This window comes from Mycetomoellerius zeteki, unplaced genomic scaffold, assembly GCF_001594055.1.
Source record: "Mycetomoellerius zeteki isolate Tzet28-1 unplaced genomic scaffold, Tzet1.0 scaffold162, whole genome shotgun sequence".
Classification (NCBI taxonomy): Eukaryota; Metazoa; Arthropoda; class Insecta; order Hymenoptera; family Formicidae; genus Mycetomoellerius; species Mycetomoellerius zeteki.
In genome coordinates, this window is record NW_017256572.1 from 357,427 (window position 1) to 378,069 (window position 20,643).

Genomic DNA, 20,643 nt, shown 5'->3' on the forward strand with positions numbered 1-20,643 from the left:
GTGCACATTTCGAACAAAATCTTCATTAAAAAGTTTATAAATAAAATAATTAAAATAATAAATTAAATATATTTTTTTCTTTTTTCGTGATTTCCTGCGAAACAAAGCAAAAAGGAGCATATGTCTATAGGACTTTTTTTCTTAGTTTTTTACTCCTCTACACGCTCCCGAAGTTTTGCCATTTAATTTGGAAACACCCTGTATATCTTACTTTGATGATAATTAGACCGCTTACTATTAGATTATTTTTTTTGTTTTGAAAAATGATCAAACTCTCCGAGAGAGAGAGAGAGAGAGAGAGAAAATTTTAAACTCGTCTATTTGTTCCGTCGTTTCTATCGTTCGATCATACGTAGGGACGGAGAAATAGGCGCCTTTGGCCGAGAAAATTTTGCGCAATTTTGGCTTTGAGCCCATTGACGAGTAAATCAGGGTACGTTCATGGCGCGGGCAGTCTAAATTCAACGAAACGGCGTTTATATCGTTTACGCATTAATGTTAGGGCGTTGTCATGATATTCCATCAATTCCATTCCAGTCATATACGATCCGCGATACTTGCACGTAGTTACGCGCATTTAATCTGCGCAAATTGTTTGCTACAGTTTTAACATAATTTTTATTACAATTTAATCGCGAAGCGGCGCAACGAGACGTACGCTCGTAAATCACAAATAATTTTAATAGGCTTTCTACAATAAATCATTACCTAGGCTTTAAGTCTTAAGTTATAAGAAATCGACCAATCGTAATCGATTATTCTTCTCACATTCGACTGCGATTGGTTAACGTCTTATGATTTAAGACTTAAAACCTAGGTAATAATTTACTGTAGAAAGCCCATAAGAGTTATTGAATTCAGTGTGAATATGTGAGACTGAGAATGTATCATATACCTCGCAAACGTGGTCATAAGGATTCATAAGAAATCGATTAATCAACGATTTCGTTGAAGCACGTGCAGTTAAATAGTAGCAGAGAGAGAGGGACGGCATTAAAAAAAAGGCATTTAACGCCGTGCACGAGGTTTATCGATCAATGTTAACGAAATAATGCTCGCTAAATGAGAAAGTGGACGCAGTGTTCGTTATCAGCATTGAAGGAGAACGAATCGTGAACGAACTTGGAATCATGTGTGTCGTGATAACGTGCGCTCATTCACGCGGAGCATCGTGTTAAGCATCAGTAAGCAGCAGTAAGCAGCAGTAGCGCATTCCTCCCGCGTGCGCTTCTACAGCATTTTTTAGGAAATGTATAGCTGCTATAACGTGCCCGAGATTATTTTATATGTCATACATTAATATATGTATATTACTAAAAAATACTCCAATTTTTCCCACGTACAGTACAGCAAGTTTATATTCTTTGTAGCTAAACCAGTAGTATACGAGTACACTTGTTGTACTTAAAATGAAACATCACACACACGCGCGCACACACACACACACACACACATATATACATTATATAAAATTTTACGAAAGCAAGATAGAAAGTTTTAGTGCGGCGACAAAAAACAAGCCTAATGAAACCCGTTTTACAAGACATTAAATTCGGAAGAATGTAGTGTAGCGCAACGAAATAAATACTCTCTAAATCTGAATCAGTGGATAGTCACTAATTACCCTGAACCAATGGCATACTTGGCACTGATAATTAGTGAAGTTCAATTAAAAAAGAAAGAATATTCGAGCATTATATGACAAAAATACTGATATTTGCACGTTAATTTCAATCTTCCATATTCATTGAATTTAACCACTAAAACAAGGTTAGTTGGATCACATAATAAAGATTAGCTAGGTTAGGAATCTCATATTTAATTCACTGATTACCAGTGGCATACTTGACACTGATATCAGTGATTATCCACTGATTCAGATTTAGAGAGTATGCATTCGTAGAAAGAAATATATAGCATGCTGTTTGCAGCTGATAAATATCAAATAAAAAAATTTTGTAAATCGATTAAACAATTTGTAACGACATGTGACGACTAATAATTATTGTTTTGAATTAGCATGTGTTCTCTGCACGTTTATAATGTGTTTTTCACCAAACACTGAAAAATTGACGCATGGCTTATAAATATAACTATCACATCTTTGTGCTCTCCATTATCTCTCTCGACATTGTTACCGTTTATCGTATTCGTTGAAGACAACGTATCTCACATATACTTATTAATTTCACGTTTCGCTTCAACGCCACACACTTTTTAAATATTATTATATCGCATTCTTATACACAATCTGTCTTTATGGTGAAAACGAATAACGTAGATTCTCAATCGCGCGATGGTAGGATTAACCATGATAAACGATTTCTCAGCTTGTGAATTGAAAGGCTTTAAAGTCGTATTTTCTATGTGTAAAACCGCTATTTTATTTGTTTATGCGTTTTCGTCTTACGACAAAGGACAGAGAGGTCCTCGGATCTCTCTATCCTATAATTAATCAACAGGTTTGAAAAATTTGTAAGTTATAATGCGCGAAATACTTTAGAAACTTCAACAACTGTCGACGAATTAAATTATTCACGTTTACGATAACCTTTGATTATCGAAACTCTATTTATTTCCTGCTCATAATTTCGATTCGAAATTAAGATCGGTTTTAATGTACGTAAAAGTGCTAAGAGAGTGATCTTAAATACACGACTGCTATACATCATACAAATGTGTGCGTGCGTGCGTGCGTGCGTGTATGTAGCATCTTGATACTATGTATATTCGATACCAAAATATAAAATAAACTAGTATAGTATAAAATAAAATATAAAGTAGACTACAGGTAAAGAATCGACGAACCATGATGGGTGGTGCGATCGCTGCACACTCATTGCGTTATCCAAGTTGTTCAATGTTCAATTTTCGTATTGCGAAGTAACAGTTTGACAGTACGCTGAGATCAGTCCAAAAGCGTAAAAAACGTTTGCACTTTAATATCGAACTAATATTGGAAGTTGGCGCGGATCACTCGCGCGGGCGTGCTACCGCTTGGCCTTTGCACGAGGTCGAACACCCGTATTCACGAGGCGGCAAAATCTCCAGATCCCGCGAAATCTCATTGCTGAAGAATGAGAGGAGGGGAGGAGGAAAGAAAGGGAGAGAGATAGGGGGAGAGACAGAAAAAAGAGAAAGAATATACGCGTTGCACGATCGTCGATGTGGTCGATGGCGACGAAGCCAATCATCCACGAGCGAATACGTTGACAAACGCGAACGCGAATGCGCGATTAAGCGCGATTAAGCGCGATTAGGCGCGATTAAGCGCGATTAAGCGTGCGTTTGTTCTTGGCCGACGCGATTAGTGATATTCGAGAAAAACGATCGAGTCGAAACGATGAATGTGTGAATCAGCGATCCGTCATCGCGTCCGCGGAAACAATGTCTTTCATCTCGAAACAAAGTTTTCCCACGCACAGATATGAAAGTGCTTCTCGGCTACGAAAAGATCGCCTTGCCGCTCGTCTTGCCGCGCGCGATCGGCATTGCGCGCGTCGCGCACAGAAAGATGACCGGGCTAATACTGATAGCTGGTACCCGTTCTCGCTGATACATATGATATGACCATTGGCTTCGAACGCGTTTCGTCGTGACGTCACGATATGTGCCGATCTTACATCGCATCGCGACGCAATGATGAGGGTTTATTCCGCATGATATGCTATTTTACACGACAATTACCGAAAAAAACGTTTCATCGATCGATGATTAATTCAATATTTTTTTCGATCACTATAACAAAGATTTAAAGTTTGCTTTTTATCGACTAATATAATTTTGCATTGAGATAATTACGAATCGCATAAGACGGCGCTAATTGAGAAAGCTGAACAAACGGCAATTGAATAGAAAGCTGCAAGCGTCTATAGTATAGTGTCGCGGGGTTTCCCCGCAGTCTTCTCTTACAACAACTGCATAGATTGACTACCGATGCGTTTGTTATTTGCATTCGTTTCGTACGAAATCTAACGATAATTCATAACGAATGAAAGCGAGCGCGCAAGATGCACCATCTTTAAAACGGTTTTCGGACTAACAATGTGGCATATAATTTCCTATAAATAATTTCCATGTACACAGGATGTACACCCGATATTCGTAAAAATACCAAAATACCACAGCGAGAGAGAGAGAGAGAGAGAGAGAGAGAGAGAGAGAAAGTTGTCGAAAAAAGTAAGTTAAAAAAGTTTTTCCAAGCAGTTATAGTTTTTTAAGTATAAAGGTTAAAAATTGGCCAATTAAATAGATTACAATTAAGCGGGTGCCGGCTCACGGACATGCAGGCAGCCGTTTAGCTCAACTGTAATTAATCAATTTTAAATATCTTAATTTATGTCTCAAAAATTACTGCTTGGAATTTGCCGTTTTTCATTTCAAGTAGCAGTTTTTAAGGTATAAAGTTTTAAAATTGGCCAATTACAGAATACAGTTAAACGTAGTTTTAAGATATAAAGTTTTAAAATTGACCAATTACAGATTACAGTTTAACTGTTTGTTCGTGACCCATATAGGGTCATCAGTAGTTATAACGAAACCAATACTTAGCCAACGCTACGACTGTCAACTGACGGCCAAGGTTCTGTCAGCCAGTACTGGGCCCCATCACTGGCAAATGACTGGCTAAAATGACTGGGCCAGTAGTTTGCCAGTACCTGAACTGTAGCAATCAGTAATGGCCTAGAACTAGGCCGATTGTAAAACCCTATATGGGGAGTTATCATACTCCATCAACACTATCGATGCACGATTCAGGGACATGAGGCAACCGTTCAATTGTAATCTATAATTGGCTAATTTAAAACCTTTATACCTCAAAAACTATTGCTCGGAACACTGAAACGGCAAATACTTTTTTAACTTATTTTTTCGACAACTTTCTCGCTTTGATATTTCCCTGATGAAAATAAAAATCGGAGCGTGAATCGAATGTAACGGGAGAGTAACAGAAAAGCGTATATAAATTAACTTCTAGGAGGAGCGAAAATTGAAATATCAAAATTTAAAAGAAGCGTAAACGCTTTCGTTTCATTTACGCTTCTGTTACTCTCCCATTACGTCCGATTTACGCTCCGATTTTTATTTTCATCAGGGTTTGATTCACAAATTTCGAGACATCCTGTATAAAGCTTATCACACGAATCGTACAGTTGTACAGATAAGAAACAATTTTCTTCTCTCACCTATATACAGGGTGTCCCAGAATGACCGCCAAATATTTCGTATGCTGATAGAGCGGACTAAACTGAGTCGAAAAGTCCTCTGCCATTTTGCAATTTTTGCAATATTTATAATAACAAGATATTAAAAATCGCCGAATATTGATTTTCAATAATTTTTTACTCAAATACTATCAACTTTACAAAAAAAAAAAAAAAAAAAAAAAAAAATAGCAAGAGACAAGAATTATTTATTTTCTTCTCATAGAGTTCTGAGAATTTTTTCATAATTTTTTAGTACCGCTTTAGTACTTTCTCATGTTATAAAAATAATTGCCAATAAGAAAATACAGTACTAAAAAGTTGATGAAAAATTCTGAAAAAATTCTTAGAGTTCTATGAGAAGAAAATAAACAATTTTTGTCTCCTGCTGTTTTTCTGTTGATAGTACTTGAGTAAAAAATTATTGAAAACCAATACTCGATGATTTTTAGTAATTAATATTTTGTTAAATATTGCGAAAATTACAAAATGGTAGAGGACTTTTCGACTCACAAAGTTTAGTCCGCTCTATCAGCATACGAAATATTTGGCGGTCATTCTGGGACACCCTGTATACCTAACATCTTACTCTACATATATATATGTTTTAAATTAAAATAATACGTACACTCTACTCAATTAAGCTCTTGTTATTATTTAACACATTAAGCTGAAATTCCTTTTCCTTTTCGTTCAAACTTGTAATCGAGTGATTGTAAAATTATAATCGTCACATTATATAACAATAGATTATTTTCAAAGTACATATGAAGCAAGTTATCTTTATTGTTTTCTCTGCCATATTCTTATATAGTGATAGACATTATTTTTTTATACGATATCAAAGTCATATCATAAAAGACCTTCTCACGACAAAATTGCATTCTTGATACGGAGAAGATGATAAAAGTATAGATTCCGACTTAGAACTAGCTAAAGATAAGCGTAATAGCATTAAATATATCTTATTTTTGTACCTGCTTTTCGTCAGAAAATGACAATACAGTGAGTGCTACGTGAAACTCAATTGTTTCCTGTTCATTTTATATATATATATATATATCATTATATATATGTATACATATATACATACGTGTGTGTGTGTAAAATAGCTAAGTATGTATGTATATACATGAGTGGAATAACATGCATCGATATACGCTCGTCATAATTCGTCGAAAAATAACGACATCACGTATCGGGAAAATCCCGTATAATTGAAAAGTAAATTAAATACTGCAATACTGACATCCCGCTCATTTAAATCGCTCGTATAATCGTGAAATTCTTTAAGACCTCACAAACTTGGGAAATTTCCAAAGGACATGGATTTCTAAGTAAAACATTTGGCGAGGCAAAAGAAACAAACAGAATAATTATCACGGGACCGGCATATATATGTATGTAAGACGAGCGTAACTTCCCTCGAATGAATTACCAGCCAAGTCATTTAACTAATTCCTATTCAACGACAAGATCAAATCTTATTCATCGAATCTCGTAATTTTCCAATAAATTGACGTAGTTTTCCACTTTTATCATTATTTAGATTATTTTTTTATTTTTTTATTTTTTTAATTAACATGCATGTTAAACGCTGCAATATTCAGATTCAATGGGAAGGAATATACACGCGCGTTACAATGACGCTGCATACCTACATCAGGATCACTCGACGCGTCACGCACGTGTGCTTTGCTTTATTATTATATATATATACATATTGTTTAGACATAATTGCTACTTGTCTAATGCACAATAGGAGTCATCTATATTTAATAAGGCCTATATTCAGTGATGTATTAATTAGTATATTCACAGTATAGATGTAAGATAGAATGTACACACATGTATATGACACATGTATGTCTATGTATGTCGCATATAGATCATTTAAACTGTCGAGCATAAGAAATACATGTTAATATAGTGTTTGTAAGTAAACTTACATTTTAAATTTTGCAATTCGGAACGTTTTTGATTCTCTTTGCGACTTTCTTAAGTAACTCCTAATACTGTCAAACGATAAAAACTTTTCCATAATAAAATTTGTACACAGTTTAGATTTGTAGTTGATATAATAACAGGTAACAAATAATATATATATATAAACTATTTCCTCATCTTTATCAACGTGTCGTGAGAGCGAAACTATATAAGCGTTAGGATCTATCAATAAACGAAATACGTTTGCTATACCTTTAAAACTAATAGCCAATCATATTAGATACATATATAGGATATTTCGTACGTATATCATATACAAATACAAATTATGACAATATATTATATCTTGGAATTTTCGAACGCGAAAACAATTGACTGCCATCGCGTTTACTCGCGTGTGTGAAATAGCGCAGTAGAACACTATATAGAAACTACTGTAAAACGATTGATCCACGGAAAAGAATTGATACGCTTTATACTAGCGTGCGTATATCGAAAGAGAAGCGAGCGAGAGAGAGAGAGAGAGAGAGAGAGGTAAATAACATTTAATATCGTCAGCAGATCAGCTGGTCGCGTTACCATAACCGCAACGGCTGTTATTGATCCGCAGCGCAGAGGAAGGTGTTCCGTACGCGCGGTACATTGGTGCACATACGTATGCTATTTCTACCTCGACCTCAACGCTACGATTGATAAAGCGTAAAGTCACCACTCACCGATGCTCCTTTTCTCTGCCTCTTGGAACCGATGCTAAAAAACCGGGGTGAGCTGCATGATATACGCGCGAGAAAAATAATCAGCTGCTGTACGCCAGTCGACACTGTCGCCGAGGAAGTTGCTCGGATCGTGCTCGAGATTAATCCGGTCCGAGAAGGAGGCGGGTGCTCGAAATTAACCCGCGAGATGGAAGGAAAGCGATCGCGACGAATTCGGCGCGATCTTTCGATTCGAGTCGATCGAAGCCGAGAGAGCACGGAGACGGCACGCACTAAAGTAACTGATTCCTCTGCCTCTTGACTTGCGTCGCGGTATCGCTTTTCCTGGCTTTTGCTAAGCAAAGCAGCGGCAGGCAAGCAGCGGTAAGCAGCGGCAAGCGGCACGAGCCAAGGGTGAATTTTAACCGATCGACTGCGCGCGCACCGCGCGCCGTCGCCGCGCATCAAGCATCGCGCATCGACTCTTCTCGCCCCCTTCTCCCCCCCTTCGCCCTCCTTCGCCCTCCTTCTTGTTTTCGCCACCCTCTTTTCTCTTTTTTTATTCCATCACGCGAACGTTTTACTCTCACACCTTGCGAATACTCAATTTCTCTCTTCAACCATTTTGCTGCGATCATTCGTATAATCTTTTTACGATACGATGCATCTATTATTAGGTTGTCCATTTCTGAAAATCCATCTACAGACTGAATTAAAGTTCGCTCGTAAAGGTCGTCTACCAACGATATAGGTCCGTCCGTTTTCTGTATAGCTCGCAACTAGTGTACGCTGTTGGAACTTTAAAATAAAAAAATATTTGATGTTTGTTTGGAGAAAACGAGAAAAAAAATATCAGTTTCAGTGCGTGCAGGAATAAAAAAAAAACTAATCCAATGTCAAAATTATAATTCACTTAAAATCATGGAACCTTGCCAAATTTGGCAACGAGATCAAACACATATAGTCTCATTATAATTCAACTGAATGAAACAATCACGAGATATACGATCTCCCTGTTACAAGTGTTACATAAAAAAGTATATACGTATACTATGAAAATGACTTGCACGAGCGGTAGTAATATCATTTCGCTGCCAATCGTAATCAAATTTTAATTAATAAAATATTTGAATATAATCTGAACGGTCTAGCTTAATAGCCAGAAAAAGAGATTACACGCACATTAATTGCTGTTGTCTCATTAAAGTGAAACGTTTCACTAAAACAAATTTAGAAAAGCATATACGCGACAAAGCGAATGATTTCGCCGAAAGGAAAAACGTGCGACCTTAAATAAGAGGATCCTAAAAAGCGTCCGTCTGTATTACCGACTAATCATAATTTTTGTATAACAATTACTTTTTTCTCTTTTACAGATTCGAAAATCCTTTTCCAGGATTAAAGTAATACGCATTGATACGTGTCTGTGAGACGGAGTTTACGCCGAGAACGATAAAAAATTTTTCTTAAGATTTTTTTCAATTTCGAAATTTTTTGTCGTTCTCGGAATAAATTCCACCTCACAGACACGTATCAATGCGTATTACTTTAATCCTGGAAAAGGATTTTCGAATCTGTAAAAGAGGACAAAAGTAAATCCTTGCGAAGCACGTAATTTCGTTTTAGGAGATATATTCTTTTCTACGCTTTGAATCTTAATTCTACAAGCTCAGTAGTGTTTGTTCAAGTAAGCTGAATCCCGCTAGATGCTTATTTTCAATCTACAAGCTGTAAAACTTTTATATCAAGCAAACGTTAGCCTCACAAATGACAGTTTTAACACACGTGTGCCAGAAAAAGTGAATTTTTTAATTTTTTTTCCGATTTTCTCGTGAAATCGTAATTTCCGAGCTTTCTTTTTATGCGTTCTTTAATTCTGTCTTTGTCTAATCCACGCAATAGTAAAGAATGGAAAAGAACCACAAAAACGTGAACGTTACCCTACGAGGTTTGGTACACGTGTGTATTATGTAGTACATTATACGATGCATAAAAAAATTTGTACAAATTACCTTACATCGGTATCGCGTTACGTCAGTCGATCAAACGTTGATCGCAATTAATGCAGTTGATTGGTGCGCGCGCGCCGAACACGTTTGGTTGTTTGTGGGATACGATTAAGAAGCTTCACCATTGGAAAGCTTTACAATTTTCTCGCGTCGTAACAAAGAATCAAGTGCATTTTAAGTAAATCGATCCCTCGACATGAAGCCAACGCTTGTGGCTGATGAAATGTTTCCCGAAGGAGCTGGACCTTACGTTGAGTTAGAGGAGGTAATGTTATGTATGCACAGCTCTGATGAGGTTAGGAATATATATGTATTGACATAGACACACGTTACTGTGAAAACCCAGTGTGATTTCTTTGGATTGTAATTTTACATTGTTCTCACACTATATTAATTTCAGGTTGGAGGTAGTAGGCTATTAGTGGATCTTACGGCTAGCGAGAAAGCTGTTCATTCGGAATTTTTCAATGGTATATTAAATATTTAATTTATTATAAATTTAGCTCCTCCAAATCCAGAGAAAATCAATTTTTTTTCTAAAAACCTAAATATTTCTCAAAATGTGGTTTATTTAGAAGATTTCGATGGTATATTAAATATTATTTAATTTTAATATTTTTACATATTTCATAAAAGATTACCGACATATTTTTTTGTGTAAACAATAATCCAAGTTAACAGAATATACGGTTAATTTATTGAAACAATTGCTTTTTTTAGACTTTGACGATCTTTACGATGATGATGATTTGGAGTAAAGCAGCATTTCTAGGAAGTTTTAACTACACAGTGCTTTTGTACAGATTGCAATTAACTTAGCATTATCGAAGCAGAAAATTCCTTGTTTTCATAGATCCATGCAAAACATGGGTACAGCAGAATCAATGGACATCGTATGTCATCAGTTGCGTTCAATAGAAAATGGCGATTTATATTTTACGATTATCAGCAAAATAATCTATGGCTTTTCTTTTGTCGTATGCTGCTCGCCGATGCTGCATGTAGCTCATCATTTCTTTTTCAGCGTAATGCCATCATAGTCGATACACATTGTACCATTACTTTTGATACTTGGAATAAATATAAAAAAATCACACACAAAATTGTGTTATAGGTTGATCAAATGTTTAGCAACAAAAAAAAAAAAAAAACTTATGTAACAGTTTCAAAGCTCTTTCTGTTGAACGCAGCTATTTTATAAATGTATCGTATGTGTTTATACTTGTTTGTATATATAATAGATATGAAAAAATGTTTCGTTTCTTAAGTTTGCTGTAAAAAATTACTGCAAACCCTTACATATAGTATTGTTATTCAATACATATCCTTTCCTCTCAAAAGACTAACCACAAACTACAAACTTCATACTGTAACATTATTACAATTTATTTGTATTTTTAATTCGAGTCAAATGTGCGCCTGCATCTATCATACGTCATTTTACTGTTTACCACAGACAATTGTTATTATAAACGTGCCATAAGAAAATGAGTACTGGTCAATATATCTCGCGCGCGCGCGCACACATAATAATATTATGATACTATAAGATTATCCTTTATAATACATAGACGCGCTAGAGTCATAAAACTGTTTGACGATGCACAATTAAAATATAGCACCCCATTCAGTCATTCATTTGTTTATTCTGATCATTTCGTATGCGCATGCATCGTACTATTTTTTTATTACTTGATACGAAAAAAGAGCCACTTGGATTTGCCAATTCAATCAGTCCAATTAATTGCTACGTTTTCTCCTTGGCCCCAATCAACATATTTCCATTTTGACCATTCTCATTAACTTCAACGGATTTACATTCCACTCATGATAATTATAAACTCTTATCCTTGTTCGATATATGTTAAAAACTGGCGACCGGGGTGAAGACGATATTGGCAACAACGACGATATTATTAATGTTGGCATATCGCTGATGATAGTGGCGAGTATCCTAAAATTCAGAAGCAAAGTTCCTTTGACTGTAACTTAACATTGCGGACTGATATTCTGAAGTTTTAAATATGTTTATTACTATATAAAATATGTTAATATGTTACTAATATGTATTGAAATAATAATTGCTACAGTTAAATATTGTATAATATTATATGGTACGAGGCACAACGTTTTTATATATACACATGTAAAAAGTATATTATAAATGAATGGGAGGAGGAGAGAAAGGAGAGGAAGGGTAAACATACAAACCCTGAGTCTAGCCTTTGAAGAGTTATTCGGGGTGCTAGTTAACTTCAAGATCGCTGTCAGCCTGATCATCCTGATCGCTTTCTTCTTCGTCGTCCTCTTCCTCCGAATAGTACTGAGATGGTGGTGATAAAGGATCTTCCGACAATGAAGTATGTGACGACGACGGTGGTCTAGAACCTTCCAATTTAATATCTAAATCCTCCATCGATGTACTTGGACCGGGAATAGTTACTGGAATAAACTTCTCTAAATCCCCTGATGCTAACTCTGCAATGATCGATCTTGTTAGAGCAAATTGAAATTTAAATACAAATATATGTGTACATTTATATATATAAAACAGTGTATCTATATATATATATATATATATATATACACACGACAGAGAGAACATACGTTCTACATATTTCTCAAGTGATTTCGGAACCATAAATTTTGCCTTTTGTAAATTTTCTTCAGTGCATTCCCCTTTTTCTAGTCCTAGAAAAACATTTTATGCGTCATAGTTTATAGATTCACGAGATTTTAGCACATTTCAACAAAATATTAAAAAGTAATGACTAATTATAGCATAAAAAGTGGAATCAGTATTTTTTACCGAAAGCTAGACCCATCTGTTTTAGAACTTCGATATCGTCATGAATTTCAAACTTATCATTAAAATTAAACAGGTACTCGGTTCTGTAACAAAGAAAAAAATTGGCTTAATATCTCTCCTTACGAAATATTTATGATTGTTATCTCATTGTAATCTTTTTTTCTTTGTTTCTGTTTGACGTACTTGTCATTTGAAATGCTGCAATCTATGACAGTCTTTTTACTGGTATTCACAATAAGGAATGGCAGCTGTATGGCAGAATTAGGTTTCGGTGGCCCACGGAGATTTTCGTTTAAACGATTACGTTCAACCAAGTTCTTAAAAGAAATATGAGAGAGGATTAGCTGATGCAATTGCTGCGTTTTAGCTTTGATTCTCTCAATTTTTTTCTTCTTATCTTTTTCTAATGCTACACATTCCTGTAATGAATTAGTGGGCAAGCCGAGCCACCTGATTTCCTTTTTCTCCTTTGAAATGATGTTCATTGCCATTAACACGTTAGCGTCGTATACGCGTCTTCTAATATTTTTCTGATCATATTGCTGAAAAAAAGTGAAAAACATTCAATTAAATTAATTTAATTAATTATTATTATGGTCAAATAAGTATATTTCAAAACAAGTTTATAATTAATATGCGGATTATATTGTTTGTGGACCACATGTCACCTTGAAACATTATGGTCTCTTCTAGTTACTGGCGACAAATATTACCAAAGCCTCAGTAGTCGAATTCCAAGTACGATATCCATCCCGGAAAGTCGGAAATTCCAGGTTCGGACTCTGGCAGAGGCAAAATTTTTCGCAATAAACTATTCAGTTTTTAGATTTTCATTAACACGTGACGATTAATATTCTTGTAAAAGATGCATATTAACATCAAAAATTATTAAATTGCTTGTTTAATTTAACAAGTGATATTACTATTGTGGTTCTGCTCATGGACGGATCGAAAAAAAGATTTCGGCGCGTGGTATGTGCAATCACATATGTATATAAATTCACATAAGAAATATGTATTTAAACAATATGATCCGCTTCAACTGAATATAAGATTTCTCTCTCATTTAATTATATAGATTTATTCTCATCGATCTAAATTCATATCATATTATAATATGTGGATATTACGAGATAAATACCTGATCTGTCAAAGAATTTATATGAGCAGGATTAGTGAATTCGCCAACCAATTCATCCGCTACTTCATTGTAGGAAGTAGTACCTTTCTTTTTCACTTTTTCGCAGACTTTCATTGAGAAATGTCTTAATCCTTTCCCAACTTTTTCTGCTTTTCTTCGCTTACTATAATATAAAGAAATAAAAGGTATAAATGGAATAGATCAGATTAGAATTAAATATAGAGTATACATATAGCAAAATTGTGAAAAACTAAATCTGTCATTGCTCCTCTCCCCCACCCTTCTCTCTGTGTGTGTGTGTGTGTGTGTGTGTGTGTGTGTGTGTGTGTGTGTGTGTGTGTGTGTGTGTGCGTGCGTGTGCGTGCGTGTGCGTACGTGCGTGCTTATGCGTGCCCACATGTGATAGACTCATTGCATTACTCAGGCACAAAGTCGCCACTTTCTACATCCTGCCTTTTCCTAGATCCAGTATGATCTAATATTGGACTGATAAAAGTTTTTCCAGTGGCATCCTTAACAAGTTGCGAAGTATTAGACTGTTGTTGCTGTTGTTGTTGTTGCTGCTGCTGCTGCTGCTGCTGTTGTTGCTGTTGTTGTTGTGATGCAATAGCTTGTTTTATATCGCTCTAAAATAAAATATTGTATTTTAAAATGTTTATTGCAAAATTTTTAATTTCCACATTGAATTGTTACTTGTTCATACAAAATTATATTTACCATTTGCGCAGAGGTTAGCTGTATGGTCTTGGTCATCATAGACTCCCCACCTTTTGATGTTGCCATTTTAGTATTTTGCAAAGGTATGGTTACAAGTCCTATAATTACATTATTAAATTAAAGGCTTCCAAATGGTAATAACATGCTTATAATTATATGAAAAAGATCTATTTAGAAAAAAAAAAATCATGCTTACTCTGACCAGGTGTAGATGGATTCTGCAAGCTAATAGTCCGAAGAACTTGTGTATTCGATGATAAAACCTAGTGTTAGAACGATATATATGTAATATTTATAAAAATCTAATTTCCAGTATTATTGCACTGAAGAGAAACATTGGAAATATTCTACATAACGAGTAATTTTCAAATGTAATTGTTTATTTATACAACATTACTTTCTCACTAATGTATTAACACTATATAACCTCTATATATTAAACTAACAACTGCAATTGTGATAAACAAGGTATATGAAATTGAAGCAAGTACCTGCGATTCTTGATTAGGAGCTTTAAACACTTTAAGGCCACCTGCATTTGTTGTGCTAACAATACCACTTAATGCTTTATTAGGTGTGCTTTGCACTACTTTTATCACTTGTGGGTGTCCTGTAATGAATTTGATTCATTCATAACTACTTGTAAATCTTCATTAGACAAATATCAGACATTCGAAAAATGTTTCTTTTCAACAAGAAATCTAATTTAATATAACTGATGCTTTCTCGATTAATTTCAATCTAAGATATACACAGTATATATGTATACAGACAATTGTTCATATTATATCATTTCAAAAATACTTAAAAGAGGAATAAATTATATTTTGTATTTTCAGTTGCAGAAATTTTTAACGCTACATATATATAGAATTAAATAGAACAAAATATATCGAAAATTAGCAAAACTGGATCATTTAATTATAACTGACAAATAATATTATAATATATTTATTATATAGATTATGTAGATTATGTGAAATAACAAAATCTTTAATACATATCTCAGTGGTACTCAGGTTGTAAATAATTAAATTTAGAAATTGTCAATAAATATTACAAATAGTACACCTGAGAACAAACAAATAAGAATATGCTTCTTCAAATCCGACGTTCAAACTATTTAATATTTAAAAGTTATTAACTATTTAGAATATTCCATTCCTGTTATCTGTACAAATATATTGCGAAAAAAAAAAGATGTCATCTTTGCATCTATTCTAAATAAGAATTAATCTTTTTAACGTTGCAAGAATCATGATGAAAGTCGTGTTGATATTTATGCAATCGTGTATGTGTGTGTGTGTGTGTGTGTGTGTGTGTGTGTGTGTGTGTGTGTGTGTGTGTGTGTGTGTGTGTGAAAAAAATAAATTGCTTCATAAACAAACTTATCGGCACCGTATTTTATCAAATGGAATATAATAAAGGCTAGAGACAATAGGCAAAAAAGAAACGTGATACAATCGAGAATATAAACCGTCTATCTATCCATAAACTGGATAGAATTTGCTACTGACAATTATCAACAACGCACGTCTCCCATTTTTAATCGAGATTACAAATGGACATGGTAACAATATCGTAATCGTAATCGTAATGTAAAAAAAGGAGAAAAGTCGGCGAGTTAAAGGGGAAAATTCGGTTGGGAGTAAAAAAGTTGCGATCGCGCAGACAAACCTAATTCAAGTCGGGAAGAAGACCAAGTGCATAAACTCGTAACCGGGCGCGATTTCGGTGATCGAAAGACGCAGGAAGACGCAGGAAGACGCAGAAGGCGCAGAAAGGCCAAGATAGGCCAAGATGGGCCAAGAAAGGCGGAGGGCGGACGAACGTCATGGGCCGCGGGCGAATTTTATCTCGACGTTCGCAGGAGAACGCAGGCAAACGGAGGAGACGCGCGAAGGCAAAGAAAATACAAAGAGGATCGCGCGTGTTGCCGACCGTGCGTGCGTTGGCGCGCACCATAAATCCACTTACCATTAACGTCGTGTATTAGGAAATTCATCGTTTTGTTTTGCTGTGTCATCGCCGACGTTATTGGGCCGTCGATCGGCTGAGGACGATAGCGCGAATGGGCTGTGCGAAAAAGGGAGATAAAAAGATCATAAGGGCTACACTCTGCTCGAATCGTCGGCTCGGCGTATCACCAAAATGGCGACCTCGCATATAAAAGCACTCGCGAGGGTGATTTGCGAGGTATCGCGCGTCGCGAGACCGGTACGGTCCGTCAGCCCTGGCAATTCGGCGTCTCCTTTATCGCGATCGGCTGCGCATAATTGGAACGAGCCCGGAATATTCGCGCTCTACCTCCAGCCACTCGGCCCTGCAGCTTCCGCGTGCACACGGACTGGAAATGAGCTTGGCGGCACGACAAAGCTAAACAGCTGATTGGCCGGCCACCGGTCACATGGTCGCTCTCGTTCCACGTTACGCGGCGCCTCTCTCGTGACGCGCGCGCCAATTTCTCCTCTACCTATTATAATGAGGTAACCATTTTTTATTGGTTCTTTAAATCTGCCATATGTAAGAGCCAAATACGTCAATTTTAAGTATAACTTTTCAAAACAGCACAGCATACGTATTATAATATTATAATAATACAATCAAAGACAATACTGTTGTCTTCTTCCGATGCAATTGCAGGTATCAGTAAATATTTAGCTTTAAGCCCATTTTACAATTGCGTAAGCGTAGTTGTAAACGTAGTTGGAGTTGTAAGAATTAACCAATCGCAGTCAAATACGAAGAAAATATTCGGCTGTGATTAGTCAATTCTTACAATTACGACCGCTTGCAACTATGCTCACGCAATTGTAGAATGAGCTTACGTTTCGTTTTTATATCTTACAACAATTTATATGCACAATTATACAATTTTGATATCCACACACACACACGCACACACACACACACACACACACACACATGTGCACACCTGTCATTCGAATTCGAGCGACGCGAGCATAAAACCCTTGAGTATCAGACTTGAAATTGAAATTGAATTGGAATTTAATCAATCGAAGCAAAGTTGACTCTAAATTTGAGACTGGTCTCTTCTTTCTTTTGATTGGTTAAATTCCACAATCTAGTATCTCAGATTCTCTAGTCTGATTGCGGCTTAAAGCCCAGTGTCCACGATGCTAGAAATCCGTCAGAGATCTCGGATGAAGAAAGAATTGACCAATCGCATTGATCATTTGACTAAATTGTTTAAATGTGATTGGTTAATTCTTTCTCTCTCCGAGATCTCGAACCAATTTCTAGCATCGTGGACACAAGGCTTAAGGCTTGACTGCGTTCAGCAGAGAAAACTAATCAATTAGTGCTTAGTGATTCTTTAATACGATTGGTTCCTACACTTAGATTTTGCGAAGAACTGAGGGTAAGAATCAATCATATTAAAGAATCACTAATAAGCTATTAACTGATCAATTTTATCTGCTGAACGCAGCCATTCACATGAAGCGTAACTTGCATAAGCGTAACTTGCGTCAGCCAATCAAATCGTCTCAACTAGAATAACGCGTAGTAGTTTATACAATTTGATGCGATTTGATTGGTTGACGCAAGTTACGCTGTATGTGAAAGCAGCCTAAAGCTGCAGTCGTCTATAATGGGCAGTAGCAGTAGTGTTAAGGCCTGTTCTACAATAGAGTCGTAAGCGGTAAGCCGTAAGAAATTAACCAATCGTAGTCGATTATTCTTCTCACACTTAACTGTGATTGGTCAATTTCTTACGGCTCACGACTCGCGACCCTATTGTAGAACAGGCATAAGGAGCGTTTATACTAGCCGTAACCGTATGCCGTATAACCGTAATCTGTAAGAATTAACCAATCACAGTTGAGTGATTCCTCTCTCATTCGACGAGGAAATACTCGAAGATAATTGATCAATTTGTACGGATTACGGCATACAGCATACGGTTACGGCCAATATAAACGCTCCCTTATACACGGGAGTAAGCTGATTTTCCGATACGATAGGACATAAAGTAAGTACGCGTTCAAACCTTGACGGAAAAGCAGAAAGCGAAAAAGCAGCACCCAATCAAAACTCGAACTGATAGTCGACAATTTTGGCTTTTTGTACTACTTACTACCAGCGCGAGTTGTGATTGGCCACTGCCTTTCCTCTTTCTGCTTTTCCGTCGAGGTGTGAACGCGCTCTAAATCCATAAGCAACAAGAGAGTAGAATGTAGGAAATGGATTTCAACCATTCACTTACGCACTTACTTTATGCCCTATTATACTGGCAAATCAGCTTAAGCCCATGGCACATACAAAAACGTAAGGCCGTAATACGTAAGCAGTAAAGAAATCGTAAGATTGGATTCGCTACTGGCCTTACGGTCTCTATCGTGATTGGCCAATTCGCTTACTGATTATGTCTTACGGCCTTACGTTTTTGTATGTGCCATGGGCTTTAAGCTGCGTTCCGTTTCAATGGCACACACCATCCGTAACAGTAAGGGTGAAATCACACGGTGCGGAAAAGGACTGCAGAATAGAGAATGCGTCAATGAAGCAACCAATCAGAGCCATTCTGAATAGCGCTGATTGGTTACTTCAATGGGTGCGTTCAGCAGAACGTTCGTTTTGCAACTGTTGGAAGTTTCCTTCGCGCTGATTGGATCATACTTTTAGATCTAGAAGAATGGTCCTATCTCAGCAGACAATCATAAAACGGTTGCAAAACTGTTGAGTCTGCTGAACGCAGCCAATGACGCATTCTCTATTCCGCAGTCCTCTTCCGCACCGTGTGATTTTACCCTAAGGGTCCTGGCACACAAAAAACTTGAGGCAGTAATGGTGCGGTCCCATGATGCGGAATTGGCGGAACGCTCGTGATTGTTTTAGAAAAGACATATCGGTGGAGCGCAATTGACGGAATGCTTGCGATTGGACGGACATCGTTCCGCCAATTCCGCATTAAGTATACGTTCCGCACCATGGGACCGTGTATATACAGACCTAGTTTACATCGTGCACTTGATACGGATACCAACTAGTAACTTTCTACCGAGTTATTTTAATTTCGGCGATACGTGAAAACATATATATAATATATGCATTTAATCAATCATTTTGATGCATACTGTACCAATTTAGTCACATCATTCTTTGAATACGTCGCTGAAATTAAAATAATTTAATAGAAAGTTACTAGTTAATACCCGTATCAAGTGCACGATGTAAACTAAACCACAGTCCCCAATCCGTAATTCGCACCGGATGTCCGCAAAAGTATCTAGGGATTGCGTATGTATGGCAGATATTTCTCATGTAATCCGCAACTACGTGAAAAGAGAGTTCTAATGCAGTCTCGTGACGTCAGAAAACAGAATAACATATATCAAAGATTCATTTTGCACTTCTAATTTCAATATTGTTGTCAAACAAATTAATCAATTACTATTTATAAATTAAAGGTAGATAATGGCATGTTATTTTTGTTTGACGTCGGAGTGCAATCAAGTGCAATTGCGTTGCGTGCTTATACTATATGCTCCTTGTGTCCCATAGAGCCGCAAAATGCAGACGTGTAAATGTAATATTTTTTTATTTAACAGATTATATTGTTCATTTTTATTTTATTTTATAAGCAAACTATAGAATATATTTTTATTGATATATTTTTATTATAACAAAAGTTTTAATTAAACCGTCAAATTTAGTCAAGTAGATAAAATTAGGAAAAGCATTACTAGTAATAAATGGTAATTTTTACAGAAATTTCATGGGATTACGGCTCCATGTCGACTGTACTGTAACTTTCGAGCATTATAACTCTAAAAATACTTAATGAAAAAATATTTTATTATAGTGTTTTGAAAAGCTCTCGAGGTAAGCTACAAGAAAATGTAATAAAAAATAGGGGGTTCCGTTTAAAAAAGTCGATGTGAACTTAACCTGGTCTTGGCGATGCCGCCCAAGGTCAAACTGATTAGATTAGTAAATACATCATTTTAAACCTTACAATTTTTTTCTGAAACATTTTTCTCAAAAATGCTTCGTTTTCAAGATATTCGACTGTTTCCGGACTTTTTGAAGGACCCTGTATAATACATATTATGGTGCAAGATTTTACAAATCTTGCAGCATTGCTGTATGATATAAT

General features: G+C 36.1%; 3 protein-coding genes across 4 annotated transcripts in view; 1 reads left to right on the top strand and 2 right to left on the bottom strand.

Annotated features, from left to right (window-relative positions):
* The window catches only part of LOC108721169 (uncharacterized), a 16,188-nt gene extending 7,987 nt beyond the window's left edge, over positions 1-8,201 (bottom strand). Inside the window, exon 1 of one of the 2 annotated variants that reach the window (XM_018445573.1) lies at positions 7,868-8,201. The gene's annotated coding sequence lies outside the window, so the exon portion shown is untranslated. Of the gene's footprint in view, positions 1-2,808; positions 3,303-7,867 lie in introns of those variants that run through there. The other variant, XM_018445574.1, reaches the window with a different exon arrangement.
* A 1,698-nt stretch (positions 8,202-9,899) lies between these two features.
* LOC108721173 (myeloma-overexpressed gene 2 protein homolog) lies at positions 9,900-11,353 on the top strand. Its single transcript, XM_018445578.1, has 3 exons — positions 9,900-10,120; positions 10,256-10,325; positions 10,576-11,353. Exons 1-3 carry the CDS (start codon positions 10,052-10,054, stop codon positions 10,611-10,613), a joined length of 177 nt encoding a protein of 58 aa, XP_018301080.1. The 5' UTR covers positions 9,900-10,051; the 3' UTR covers positions 10,614-11,353.
* A 90-nt stretch (positions 11,354-11,443) lies between these two features.
* Dp (transcription factor Dp) lies at positions 11,444-16,897 on the bottom strand. The gene is made up of 11 exons (XM_018445577.1): positions 16,500-16,897; positions 15,014-15,132; positions 14,719-14,785; positions 14,523-14,620; positions 14,226-14,431; positions 13,806-13,968; positions 12,848-13,206; positions 12,665-12,747; positions 12,463-12,546; positions 12,067-12,333; positions 11,444-11,809 (listed from the first exon to the last, which is right to left on the bottom strand). Exons 1-10 carry the CDS (start codon positions 16,546-16,548, stop codon positions 12,101-12,103), a joined length of 1,461 nt encoding a protein of 486 aa, XP_018301079.1. The 5' UTR covers positions 16,549-16,897; the 3' UTR covers positions 11,444-11,809; positions 12,067-12,100.
* Between the last annotated feature and the right edge of the window lie 3,746 nt (positions 16,898-20,643).

Coding starts and splice junctions, on each gene's coding strand:
- LOC108721173 (XM_018445578.1), top strand. CDS start 10,052: ATGAAGCCAACGCTTGTGGCTGATGAAATGTTTCCCGAAGGAGCTGGA. Junction 10,121..10,255: donor CTTACGTTGAGTTAGAGGAG/GTAATGTTATGT, acceptor TATTAATTTCAG/GTTGGAGGTAGTAGGCTATT. Junction 10,326..10,575: donor TCATTCGGAATTTTTCAATG/GTATATTAAATA, acceptor TGCTTTTTTTAG/ACTTTGACGATCTTTACGAT.
- Dp (XM_018445577.1), bottom strand. CDS start 16,548: ATGACACAGCAAAACAAAACGATGAATTTCCTAATACACGACGTTAAT. Junction 14,432..14,522: donor AGCTAACCTCTGCGCAAATG/GTAAATATAATT, acceptor ATTTTATTTTAG/AGCGATATAAAACAAGCTAT. Junction 12,748..12,847: donor TGCAGCATTTCAAATGACAA/GTACGTCAAACA, acceptor TCTTTGTTACAG/AACCGAGTACCTGTTTAATT.